Here is a 13831-nt window from a genome sequence, read left to right as displayed (position 1 = left end):
TCAGGTTCTGCTTGCACTGAATGCTGATTTCCACATCCCTATCCTATGACCACACAGAGTATCTCCGCTTTATGGTAGGATCAGACTACTTTCAGTTCAAGGTCCCTCCGTTTGACCTCACTTCCAAACCCCGATTCTTCACAAAGGTCATGGTGGTGTTAGCAGCTCACCTCAGCAGAAAGAGAATTTCTGTTTTCCAGTACATGAATGGCTGGCTACTCAACCCCAAGACTCCAGAATTGGTGTCCTACCACTTACAGGAGACAATTCAGATGTTGTATGATCTCTGCTTTTCCATCAACTAGCCTAAGTCTTGGTGATGCAAAACAAGGGCACAAGCCCTTGGTGCTCTTTCAGTGCATATTGTTCATATGGACAGTATTGAACACTACATCGAATCGAGCCTTCCCTTATACTCAAAGGGCTTCAGATTTTGATGTTTCTGAAAAGAGTGATCAATCCAGTCCTACGTCTGCTGGGCTCCTGCATTCTGCTGCTCACACATGCATTCTGGCACATGAGGCCCCTCCAGTGGTGTCTCAGCAGACAGTGGTTCTAATACAACAAAGATCTTCAATCACGCATATAAATCTCAAGGGACTCTTGCGGATCTACAATGGTGGAGTGTGAACGACAACCTGACTCAAGGGAGACCATTTCTATCTCCCCCAGTAGTGGCCTCAGTGGTCATGGATGCCTCCGCCTAAGGGTCGGGAGCTAATCTGGGGGAACTGAAGACCAGGGGCCTCTAGTTTCAAGAAGAACAGATATTACATATCAGTCTGTTAAAATTGCGGGCTATATATCTGGCTCTCAAGGCCTTCCACCTTCGCCTTCACGGTGTGTCGGTTCAGACAACAAGAACGCGATGTGGTACATCATCAAACGGGAGGAGTGGAGTCGCCTCTCACCTGTAGAGAACTCTGCAACTCTGGACCTGGGCACAGAATTATCAGATTTGTGCTGTGGCAAATCACCTGGTCCGAGTACTGAGCGTGCGAGGTGACAGCGTCAGACAACATCATCTAGCAGACAAAGAGTGGTATCTTTATCCAAAGGTGATCCAGGACATCTTCCAGTTATGGAGGACTCTTTATGAAGATCTATTTGCCACTCTCTCACTGCCCAAAATACAGTACCCTCCAGTATCCGATGCAGGGAGCATTAGCAAATTCATTTAAACTCATGTGGATTGCTCCACTTCTGTACGTATTTCCTCCCATTCCCATAATTCTTCGAGTATTCAGGAACTTTCACCTAGACCAGGCCTAAGTAATCTAAGTTGCCCCAAACTGGCCGAGAAGGGTTTGGTATGCAGACCTTGTTTACCTCTCCCTGTGCCTTCCACTATATCATCCTCATGAGGTGGAACTCCTGTCTCAGTCCCAGGGGCAGGTTCTACACCCCAACCTCCAGAGTCTCCACCTATGTCCCCGAAGATTGAGCAGGGCAACCTGAATTCATTGTCTCTATCCTCTGAAATGGTGGACATAATTCTCTCCTCTAGACGTCTTTCCACCAAGACTATTTATTCTAGAAGATGGGATAGATTTGTAAAACGGTGTTCTGAAAATCCCTAGATCCTATCAAGATTAATTTATCTGATATACTCTGTTTTGCTTTACATTTAGCTCAGCAGGGCTGTTCATTTCCAATAGTTAAAGGTTACTTACAGCCCTAACTGCATTTTTATTTAAATCCCCCATTGCCTTATGTTTACTAAAGGATCTCACAAACAGATACCCACAATGGGACCAGACATATTTTATGTGTGCTTCTTTTGAACCTATGCATAGTTGCCCCTAATGATTTCTGTCTTTCAACACAATTTTTTTGGTGCCACCATGTCAGCTCCAAGTATCAGCAAAATACAACTTTAAATGTTAAACTATCTTTTACAACCTTCGTTCCTGACAAACTCGTATTACAAACCAGTGTTTCCTTCCTGCCCAAAGTGGTTTCTCCTTTCCACTTAGGTCAGTCTATTACTCTTTCTACATTCTAACCTCCTCCTCACCCCACTAAGGAGGAATAAAGACTTCACTGTCTTGACCCCAAAAGAGCGGTCAGCATTTACATAGATAGACCCATGAGTTCAGACTCAATGAACAGCTGTTCGTGGGATACGTTGGGAAAATGAAAAGAAAAGCAGTTCACAAAAGGACACTGTCCAAGTGTATCAAGAAATGTTACGCCATGGCTCACATGTATCCAAATGAAGATATTCATGCTTATTCTACCAGAGCCAAATCCTCTAACTTTGCCCTAGCTAGAGGGGCTCCACAAGCAAATATCTACAGAGCAGCAACTTGGTCCTCCCTTTACACTTTTGCGAAACACTGCTGTTTAGATTCTGAAGTAAGAAGGGATGGACACTTCGCCCACTCGGTTCTTCAAGATTTCTTGGTCTAGCATGCCATGCACCCACCTCTGAATATGGTATTGCTTAGGGAATCCATTCAAAAGGTGAGGAATTTGCAGGTAGGTGTGTCCATCAGAATAACAAGTACTTACCTTCGGTAATGCTTTTTCAGGTGGATACAAAGTCTAACTGCAGATTCCTCACCGATCCACCCTCCTCGCATGGTTTTCTACTCCAAGAGTCAAGTTATAGTTTAAGGTTTATGACATATTTCACACAAATATAATGTGAGTGTCTTGTATTTGTTAAGGATTACGAGCACTCCCCTATCTTATTTGAGTCCGTTTAATCAGTTAGCCTCAAAGGCGTATTAAAAAATGGATGGTAACTGATGTCAGCACGCTGATTGGGCGCTTTATGCTCCAGTGACGTCACACGGTGGCACGTGCAGATTTGAGGTGGTGCCGGCGCTCGCTATCAGCGTGGTAGAGCTATTGGATAAACATTTCTGGTTTCAGACTCGCTCCTAGGATATTCAAAAGGCGAGGAGTCTGCAGGTAGACCTTGTATCCACCAGAAAAAGGGTTACCAAAGGTAAGAAACTTGTTCTTTGGGAGGTGTGTAAGCTCCAATGCATCTTTCTGAATGAAAAGTGCTTAGTAAATCTGATTTAATTTAGGATATTTATGGATGTGAAGGCGTTTTTATGAGGGTAAGTTACATCAACGTCCTCTTCTTTTGCAGCTGGTCCCAGGGGATGAGCCAACACCAGTCCCTCTCCACCTTCAGCTCTGAAAACTTCTCAGATGGGGAGGAGGGGAACACGAGCGACCACTCGCACTGCGGCACCCCGGATGTGGTCAGCACCAACACAGACGAGCGCCTGGACGACCGCTCCGATGACCTGCTCTCCCAGGGCTCCGAGATCCCGCTGGACATCCTGAACCAGTCGGATGGGCTCTCGGAGAAGGAGGCGGTCGTCCAGCAGGTGAAGACCCAGCTCATCACTGAACAGAAGGAGGTGAGTCCCAGGGGAAGGGTGGCACTGCTTGGAGACTGGTGCCAAAGCACATGTTGGCATGGGTCTGTGGGTGGTGCCTTCAGCTGGCATATTTATTAAGGAAGTCATTTTCCAAAGGGTGAACAGTATCTGGTTGAGGGCCCGTGGGATCTTTCCCCCCTTGCAGAACATCCCACGTCATTAATGTGCAGACACCCGTGTAAATGACTGATAGATTGTTTGTCCCCTACCTAAATCTTAGTGTGCTCGCGGAAGCCGTCTTGTGGCAGAAAACGTCCACAACGAGGATGTGCACATTTAATTTGCCACGACTGGTGTAGAAGCGGGGAACAGCGTTTACAACGCAACTTTTACAACGCAGTACCTTTACCACGCAACTTTTACAACGCAAGTCGTTACAACGACTTGCGCTGGGGGGGCGCTCTAGGATAGGGAATAGTTAATTTACTATCCAAAACCTTCCCTACTATCCACGGGGACTGGAGTTGGAATAGTAAATTAAACTATTCACTATCCAGCACCCCCAAAGCATGTCGTTGTAACGACTTGCGTTGTGAAAGTTGCGTGGTAAAGGCATGCGTTGTAAAAGCATGCGTGGTAATGACATACATCCATAGAAGCACTGCCTACTCTACACTGCGGCAAGGCAGCCTATCTATAAATCAGACCTTTAGTATTGTCTTTTTCAGGACTGGGGGAGATACAACTCTCCAAGCATTGTACCACCTTCTGTCCCACTTTCTTTTTCTCTGAGCAGTGGTGTAACTCTGGGTTTGACAGTCACTGCCCAGCAGTAAGTTTGTTTTCGTCTGTGTTTTTCTGTTTCTGAGCAGTGGTGTAAGTTTGTCTTGGACCGTGTGTGCTCAACAGTGTATTTGTTTCTGTTTCTCCTCTCAGAGCAGTGGCTTAACTGTCGGACTGCCAGGCAGAGAAATTGGTCCTTTCTATGAATTCTGGCAGAAATGTCACTGTTTTTGTCTGTGCTAGACTGTTAACTCTTACAGATTCACTGGTGTTGTGTTCTACTGTCATCTAGTGGCTGAATATGGAATCGTGTTATATAAAATAAACCACTGCCCGATTCAGGGAGGAAGAACAAAAGTTAAAGTAAACCTTACACTTATTTTTAGTTTCCAATGTTTCCACCGTGGAGAGTCATTCTTCTTTCTCCTCCGGTAAATAGGAGGGTGATCAGTTTCCATTTACACCCTGAAAGGGGCAGTGACGTTCCAACAGAGTGATCATAATTTCAGAAAAAAGAAGCATTTTCTTTTTTTTCTTTTTTTAATTGATTTTATTTCAGCAATCAGTCATATATTGTGCATGATACATAAACATAATTATAATACAGTCAATGAATAGATAACAATATGGTTATAGAAAATATTTGGCATCATAAATGAATCAACACTAATTAATCCAATTCAAAATAAGCCCCAAACTTTTTGTCCAAACTTTTTCCTTTTTAAACCCTTGGATCTATAAATTGCCATTTCTAATTGATATATAGATAGAAGTTTAGATTGCCAATGGTTAAAAGCTGGAGGTTCAATATCTAACCAACGAGAAGTAATACAGAAACGAAAGACTGCCATACAAATAAATAAAAAAGCTTCTTCAGCAGTTGAAAAGAAGCATTTTCAATGCAATCGGTCTCACATTTGCGAGAGTTTAAGCTATTCGCATTGTAATAACAATGCTTTTTATTTATCTGTTTTGATAATAATCACACAAATAAAAGGCATTGTCCTTTACAATGACAATAGCTCAAACTCTTGTAAATGCGAGACCTATTTAATTTCAAAGAAGCGGTCGCCATTGTCCTGGGCTGCTTGGAATGTGAAAGCGCGTATGGTGCGCTGAATGCTTCAGGAAAACATGTTGTGCCTGCAGTAGGAGAAACTCATTAAAGAAAATAGTGCTTACAGACTAAATAAGACATACTGTGTAACAACAGAAGTAAAAGGGCCAGTCCTCGTGGGAGGTTACAAATGAAGACAAGGCGATACTAAGGAAGGACTAACAAGCCTATTAGTGAATCAGAAGCCAGCATTTACAAAGGACAATGACACAAGCCAATGACTAATGTGGGTGGAGAGTGGGCGGGGCTTCAAGTCTATACTCAAATACAGCATGCCCCGCAGAGCAGTGCATGCACTGCCCAGGCTCGACCTAAAAACGAGGACAGCCCAGACATAAAGTAGGACTAAAGCCTTTAGTCTCACAACTATTTCTGGCATGTACCGGTTTTTGCATGACCTTGTAAGTATGGATCCATATGTATCCTCTTGCAGATATATGCCTATACCTTGTGTAAACATATTTTTGTAAATGTGTGATATATATATATATATATATATATATATATATATATATATATATATATATATATATATATATAAGAGAGAGAGAGAGAGATAGGCACACATTTATAAAAAATTATGTTGACATAATATACATAATATTAGCTATGGCAGTACCTTCAGCCTGCCCCCACCTCCTTCCCACTCTTACTTTCTGCTGGGAGTGGGCTGTGGACCTGCTTGTGTGCTGCCTGACAGAAACAAATACATTACGTTTTTCAGACTTCGGATGCACCTCTGAAAGGAGAGCATACCTTTGTCCCAAACACCAGGACATGTACTTAAAATTGGGAAAAGCTTCGGTATACCGGTACAGTCCTCTAAAACCCGGGACTGTGCTGGGAAATCCGATGTGTCTAGTCAGCCTACGTTCGAGCCATTTCCTGGATGGGAAGCGGTCAGATTTCATTTTGTGAATGCTCACTAACATAGGTTTGTTGGTGTTCATAAACTTACAAGTCTGTTCACGCCTGTGACGCTCACAGCCCTCCCTGCACCTGTAGCAGAGAAATCTGCAGTACCTCCATTTTTGCCTGGCAACTGTCCTTTTGTGAAATCCTGGCTGGCGTGAATGCTGTATTTTCAGACATAAACTTGTGAATAGTTGTCTTTGATTCCAAGCAGGCTCCACAGCATCGACCAGAACTCCCAAATATCTCACTATCAACTCCTTCTATTTCTTTTACTGCCACCATTTGAGTCTGCACATTTTTCCTGTTTTTTTTTGCAATTCCTGCCACAAGGCCATTCGAGAGCCTAATTTTCATCACCCTTCAATGGAAACCTCATCAGCGGTTGCACATATTGGTGTTCTTTCCACTTTTTCGATCCGCCCACCCTGACCTGGTTCAACTTTGTTTTGATTCCTGACACCACCTTCCTCTACCAGACGATGAGGGAGGAAAATATGCCTTTTAGTTTCTGTCCTAAGTGCCATGTCAAGTTTTCCAGGCAGGAACAACACTCCGTTTGTAATTTCTGCTTGTCCCCGGATCACAACGAGGTGTCATGTGAGGCATGCCTGGCCTTAAGTTCCAAGAAAACTCTTTGGCAGCGGAGGGACCGTCATTGGCCCCACCCCAGCATGCAGACAAAACATGTTGACGATGTGCCCAATATTTCTGGGGAGCAGCCGGGAAAGGGGACAAAGGACGCCGATGCACAGGCTGTGCCTATTGACATCTCCATACTCCTGGCTAGTAGTGGTGAAGGCTCTGACTCAGACCCTTATCCCTCCAAAACATATGGGCACGTGACTGCACCAGGGAATGCTTTCCAGATCTTCGCAAAAACATCTAAAGTGACTCACGGAACCAGGGTTGGATTGGGATCAAAAATAGGCCTAGGCACGCAAAAAAAACTGTGGCCCACATTTGCAGATTGCCTTTCCGCAAAACAATGCTGCGGCAAAGTTTTATGAAAAGAAGGGGACAGGCGTCTTTGACTGAGGAATGTTTTCTTAACTTCACTTTGATTTAAAAAATGTATGGATTAGTTCACACTGGTGAACAACACATGAATACAAGTGAGACCACGCTTGTTCAGACCCCCTGCCCCCGCTCAAACTGCATATTTTAATGGGCCTGCCCAGGAAGACAAAGGGAGTGACACCTCCGCCCGTTAGTAAAACTGAGGTAACAGAGGCCCCTCTACCTTCAGAAAGGCCACTCAGGCACCCACTGGACCGCTGGCACCATTCAAACAGCAGATTCCTCCCAATTTGCCCCCAGACTGCTCAAAAAAGCAGCCCACAGCTAGAACTTGGACACCGGCACTTGGCCATTACCCGAGTGCCCGCCTTACCATTCTGACCCTGCACAGGACACCACAGCCCTCAGGCCATGATGGTCTCTGAAAATAGGCTAAGTGTAAGACTTTGAAGCTTGCCTCGGTGCCGATACCAAACAAAACAGATCTGGCGCCCTCAAAGCACCATAAGGCATCTGAACTGACACTGCCATCCTCGGATCCGAAGACCCCTTCGGGGAGGAAAGACACCTTCAGCGCCAAAACACTTTCAGCCACCAAATCATAATCAATGTCGAAAATCCTGTCTGCGCCAAAACTACCCTCAGCATAGAAACTGCCATAGACCGTGTCAGAGTCCAAACGGTGGCCCATTCAGCAAATTCTTGAAAAGCTTCAAGACAAACTGGATAAAGGACAAAGTACTTTGATTCATCCAGATACTGGAAAAGTAGTGGCAAAACTGCCTCTAACCATAACGAATGCACTGCCAAAGAGAAAAAAGATATTTGTGGAAGAAATTATGGATGCCAGATCCTCCTAAGACTCCCTGGAAGAAACTCAAATATAGGGACACCAGCCCTATTCTTTTCCTTCTGACTCCACCTTCTCCACCAGGTTTCACACCTATTTCTCCCCCACCTCTGCTTCCTATATTGCCACCACATGCAACCTCACCAGCTCATAGACATTCACCTGACCACTTTTCTTCGGAGCAGCCACAAACATCACCCACGACATCATTAACGGGTGCCTTTGATACAGGGGAGGATATAGCACCATATGATGGTCCTTATTTTGAAGACTCACAGGGTGACTCAGACACTGTAAATGATCCATGGGAACAATATGATGCAGACCATTTGGATGATACTGAACCAGACCTGTACCCCTCAAAACACACGCCACCAGATAACACCACAACCTATCATGAAGTGTTTTGTAGGGCGGCACAATATCATAAAGTGGATCTCCACACTTTACAGGATGAGCATGATTTTCTATTAGAGACACTAAGTAGATCACATCCCTTCAATTTACAGCAAGCAGGCCATGGTTATACATCAACTAGACTGCATTTAGTAGCTCTGGCTGCTTACATGCTAAACAGACAACAAATGGCACTTTTCTAATTTTCAGTAATTAAGGCATTTATGGAAGGCCTAAAAAGAGTAATTCCACCTTCCACCCCACTAGCGCCAGTCTGGAACCATAATATTGTTCTCACTAGACTCATGGGACCACCATTTCAGCCACTTCATTCCTCTGATATCTAGTTCCTCACACTGAAGTTCGCTTTCTTAGTAGCTATCTCATCCCTTAGAAAAATAAGTGAAATCCAAATGCGTACATTGGAAGAACCTTTCTTCTAAATCTGTCCAACAAAATAAGTACTGCATACTAACCTAAAATTCATTCCTAAAGTGGTAGCCGCTTTCCATGTGAACCAAACAATAGAGCTATCGTTTTTTTTCCCAAAACCAAATTCAGTGGCAGAGAGAGCTCTCCACACATTACATGTTAAAAGAGAATTAATGTACTACATAGAGAGAACTAAACCTTTTTGTAAAACGCAATAACTCTTCGTTGCATTTGCAAAACCACATCAAGGTTCCCCTATATCCAAAGCGGGAATAGCCAGATGGATAGTTAGATGTATTATAACTTGCTATCACAAAGCAAAGACAGCACGAACTCCAAGAGTGCACTCTACACGTAAAGAAGGAGCCTCAATGTTTTTTTTCCGAAATATACCACTAGAGGATATTTGTAAAGCAGCTACATAGAATAACCTACAAACATTCACGAAACACTATTGTGTTGATGTCTTAGCTAATCAACAGGCTCGAGTGGTTCAAGCTGTATTACGAACACCTTTTCAATAATCTACGTCAAACAGTAGCTATCCACCGCTTTTGGGGAGCACTGCTTTATATTCGATGATCTGTATCTACAACCAACACATGCTACAAATGAAATATGTTACTTACCATGTAAGCATCTGTTCGTAGCGTGTAGTGCTGTAGATTCATATGCACACCCTCCTCCGTGGAATCTACTGGTTTACGTATTTACTTATTTATTCATATTTTACCCCATCCAAATCCTTGAACCCTGCTTACTGTTTCACAGAAATGAATATTTTCGAGACCACATTTATCTATATTGCTTAAGTCTTCCCGATTCTACTTTAAGCAAATCTATTGTTTTGCCAAACGACTTGCGTCGCCCATAGATAGCAGCAGAAAGGTTGCTTCAGACACTTGATTCAAATAGAAAACGTAGGCAATATTAGTGAGACCAAACAGATTTGTAGGGAGCACCACTTTGTGCAGGCCTTTGGCTGGGTGTATGGACTGAAAGCTTATAAAAATATATGGATTTCAGAATACATCAGGCATTTCTACCTCGCTATTTTTCAATTGACTTAAACATGCAATGCAACTATTTGTGCGTGTGTGTGTATATATAAAATTATATATTTACGCACCATTGGTGTACAAGTTTGCTTGATATAAGGTGCTCTTCAAGATCCAACGGAGGTGAAGGGGCATATTAAGATGGTTGACTTTTACTTCTGGTCAGAAGCATTTACTATAGTTTGCATTCCAGAGCATGTCAATGTAACAGATCTATGCTGAAAAAGAAGCTACTTTCCTGTAACAACAGTTCTTGCAGGTTGGTATCCGTTTTAGAATCACATTCGATTGGCCGAATTCCTCACAAGGCAAAGCTGAAGAAAAAAGAGCTTCTCTGTGGATAAAGTAGCGCTTAAAATAACCGTACCTTCCTGGCAGGATCCTGGTGTTCTGGTCAAGAACATCAAGATCTGATCATAGAAATATCTTTCCCTCAGCTGATACCCGCAGGGTGCTGTAGAAAGGGTTAATTACCAGTCCCTAGCAACCACAATGACATAGGTATAACTAGCCATCAGACTTGGGTCTTGCCCGGCTCCTAAATTAGTGGTAAAAAACCTTGTAGTCCGTCTGGACCAACCCCTCTTCATGACAGAATAAACCTCAGTTATCACAGGTTCCTGCTTTTATATGCTGCAGTTGCTGAGAATGGGATTTCCTTTATTACCCCTCTCCTCAAGAAAAACGCTTGTCCAGGCGCTCGTCTTTAGCCATCTGGACTATGGTAACTCGCTCTTGGCCTCCCTCCATTAATGAGAAGCTGCTCTCGAAACTTAAGGTACTTCAGAACATCACCGCTCGTCTGGTCTGTAACCTCCCTCCGGGCTCGGCAACTGCCCCTCTTCTTCAGTCCCTACATTGGTTACCGGTGAGAAACAGAATTATTTTCAAGATTTGCTGCTTAACCCATAACGCCTCCATGGACTAAGGCCCACATATCTGGCCTGTAAACTTGTGGCTTACTCCCCCCCCCCTAGACTTCTAAGATCTCATGACAAGGCCTTGCTTAATGTCCCTAGGTTCAAAAAGGCCATGTCAGGCTTCAGATCGTTCTCTGTCCTTGCCCCTCACCTCTGGAACAATCTGCCATTGCAACTACGCAACTGTGGAAATCACGCCCATTTCAGGAAAGCGCTAAACACCTACTTATTTTAAGAATGTTTTTTTTTGCCCGCTGTCCGTCATTCTGTCCCTGCGCCAAGAGACTGGTGATTCAAGCGCTTAATAAATTAAAATAACAGAACAGAACCAGCCAGTATCAAGGCAAGGGTAACCGGTAAGTAACTTTTGTGTTTTTTGTTCTATCTTCCTCTGTCCAGCAGTGTACTTCTGTGTTAGTGGTGTGTCTCGCCATAACTGTACATGTGTTTCGATCTGTTTCTTTGTGTGGCCAGGGATGTAATTATTTTATTCTGTCTTTCACTACAGATTGTTCGAGCGTATGAGGATTCGGACTGTGACAGCACAGAACTGGACCTCTCCACCTGTGGGGACCTCTACAGATCGCCAGCTGTGCCCGATTTGTGATGTAATCGACAGGAATACTGGACATTGTACATAAATGAAATATTTATATAAATATATATATATAAATAACATGGTATGTCTATAGACCTTTGCCATGCCTTCAGCTCATGCAGTGACTTCAGCCATCATTCAGCCAGGAGGCAGCGCGGGACGATCTCTTGGCACTGGGACTGGGTGGAGGCCTTGACTTGGGCACCAGTGCAGGTGCTGATGGGCGGGAGAGTTATTCTGTATGACGTGGGACAGGTGCTACCTCCATCATGTTGCTGCATGCTCCCTTTCATCTCCTCGGATGCTTGCATAGGCCTTGTAGGCGAGATCTTTCACCACTGTTGTAGTTCCCCGTCTGTTCCTTCATCCGCCAACCTCACTTGAGGTTGGTCCAGGTGGCAGGCGTCCATCTGACCAACCGTTGCATTCAGGAAGGAAAAAAGCAGCCCTGGACCCTCTTGGCTTTAATATTCTAACCTGGCATTGGCTGCTCTGGTGCTTCTTATCATGGACACTCTATGCACGGGTGCTGTGGTGGCTACGGCTGGAATCGTACAATGGTGCACATCATCTCCAGTTTTGCAGTGCACACGCGGGGTGCTCAGGGTGTGTGCAAAGGATGCATCTGCATAGGCTGTGAGCTCAAAGACTCAGGATGTTCATATACTCAGGGTGGTTGGATAAGAGGTCAAGGAGTGTACATAAGATACTAGAGTGCAACACAAGTGTACAAAGGTACAGGAGAGGTTCTCATTTCCAGTCTTCATACGCCACGGATCAGTATGTGTACAAAGTTACTAATGTTCAGTGTATATTACTAGGGCTCAGTAAGTGTGCAAAGGCTTTTGAGGGCTGCATGTGTGCACTCCTATGGACACACTTCCACCTAGAGTTCATGCTCTGCAGGTGCCATCTCAAACACTTCATGTACTCCAGCCCGAAGTGCTTTCACGCGCCATAGTTGCAGTAGAATTCCAAAGCATGGGGCAGCCCCTTCACGACAGTCTGGAAAAGTACTATTTAATGGCAGGATGGTGCACCAGGAGTTTGGTGTTATCCGTTCCTGTCAAAAAGAAACGTGTGAGATGGTATTTCCATATATGAAGGCGCAGCAAGACTCACTAATCAGGAAAACATGAAAAATTGTAAGTTTAAACCGAAGCATGAAATCCCAGCCATACGGTACATATTTCCTGTTTTATCTTACCTCTGCATTTGTCAGTAGATTAAAAGAAACAGTCCTTTGGTTCACCTAACACCCCCATATCCTACACTGCTGATATATGTTAGGTGTATGTGCGTAAGCAACAGTATGAGGCAAAAGATAGTACGCTGAGGATGGGCTGTGTCCATACAGTGAACTAGAAGAACATGAAATGCTCGAAGATGCTCTATGTTTCATACAGTGGCCTAGTGCACGAGAAAGCAAAGAAATGCCTGAGATGGCTCTTATTCCATGAGCCATTCAGTGTAGTGTAAGGGATGGAAATGTACGGTGGGTCATTTAAATTCCTTCTGGATTACAAATAGAAATGCCATGGATTGTTCTTACACTCGTGAAGTAATAACTATGGACTTCAATGAATACTTTTGTTGATCCAAAAATCATGGTGTTCATACAGTGTGGTACGTTCCGCTGTGTAAATACCACTAGGAGAAAGGTAATTGGTGACCACTTGTATTCAAATTCATCCCAGCTGTGTGTTGGTTTGTAAGTCTGCAGGTCACACTCCTAGATCCCAAAAGCGCACTATACAGCAGATGCCTTTTACTTCCACGAATCCGTCTGGGTGTGAGTCAGTTCTCCAGAAGTACTCTTCTGGCATCTTGAGCACGGTGTCCGCACTTCTAGTTATGTAGGATGAAAGGATGTACCATGTGGAATAAAGATCGCAAGAGCCCCCCTCACGTACTCCTCCTGCATGTACTCTGCATTGCCTGGATGCCTTCAGGTGTGCCACTGTGCCCTTGGAAATGTTCCTTTGCTTTGGGTTAGAAAATGGATCTCCCTGTCCCATAGCTGAAGTGGGCCCAGGGGGTCATGAGATGTAGTCGTGGTCTTGTTCATTGGAAACACAGAGACAGATACTCTTTTTCCTTAGTGCACAACAATCCTTTCCAGATCTGGCTACCTAGCAGAGCACTTAAAGAATGGTATTATCAACTGAAAGACCTGACTGGCAGCTGCCAAGGGGTCTTCCTTTGCGAGGTCAAAACGATGGCCCTTTTCGCCCATGACATCTACACACTGTAGCATTTGTGGATTTGCGACTCACTGAAACGAATCCGTTGCACGTACTATACCACTTCCTCCTGCCGCTAGCTGAGGCCTTTGATTCCCACCAATCACCTTTGCATCTTCTGCTAGTCCTGAGCACTCCTGCTTCTTTTAATGTTCACT

General features: G+C 44.2%; 1 protein-coding gene across 3 annotated transcripts in view; it reads left to right on the top strand.

The window, feature by feature from the left end:
* Window positions 1–13831, top strand: part of MAP3K12 (mitogen-activated protein kinase kinase kinase 12) — a 375162-nt gene that overhangs the window by 296218 nt on the left and 65113 nt on the right. For 2 of the 3 annotated variants that reach the window (XM_078687866.1, XM_078687850.1), the window contains exons 13-14: window positions 3107–3383; window positions 11341–12980. In XM_078687866.1, coding sequence (XP_078543992.1) covers window positions 3107–3383; window positions 11341–11439 — 376 coding nt within the window. In that variant the 3' untranslated portion in view covers window positions 11440–12980. Of the gene's footprint in view, window positions 1–3106; window positions 3384–11340; window positions 12981–13831 lie in introns of those variants that run through there. The other variant, XM_078687858.1, reaches the window with a different exon arrangement.

This window comes from Lissotriton helveticus, chromosome 1_1, assembly GCF_964261635.1.
Source record: "Lissotriton helveticus chromosome 1_1, aLisHel1.1, whole genome shotgun sequence".
In the NCBI taxonomy this organism is placed as follows: Eukaryota; Metazoa; Chordata; class Amphibia; order Caudata; family Salamandridae; genus Lissotriton; species Lissotriton helveticus.
Note: the sequence above shows the minus strand (reverse complement) of the source record. Positions and strands in the feature narration are given on the sequence as shown.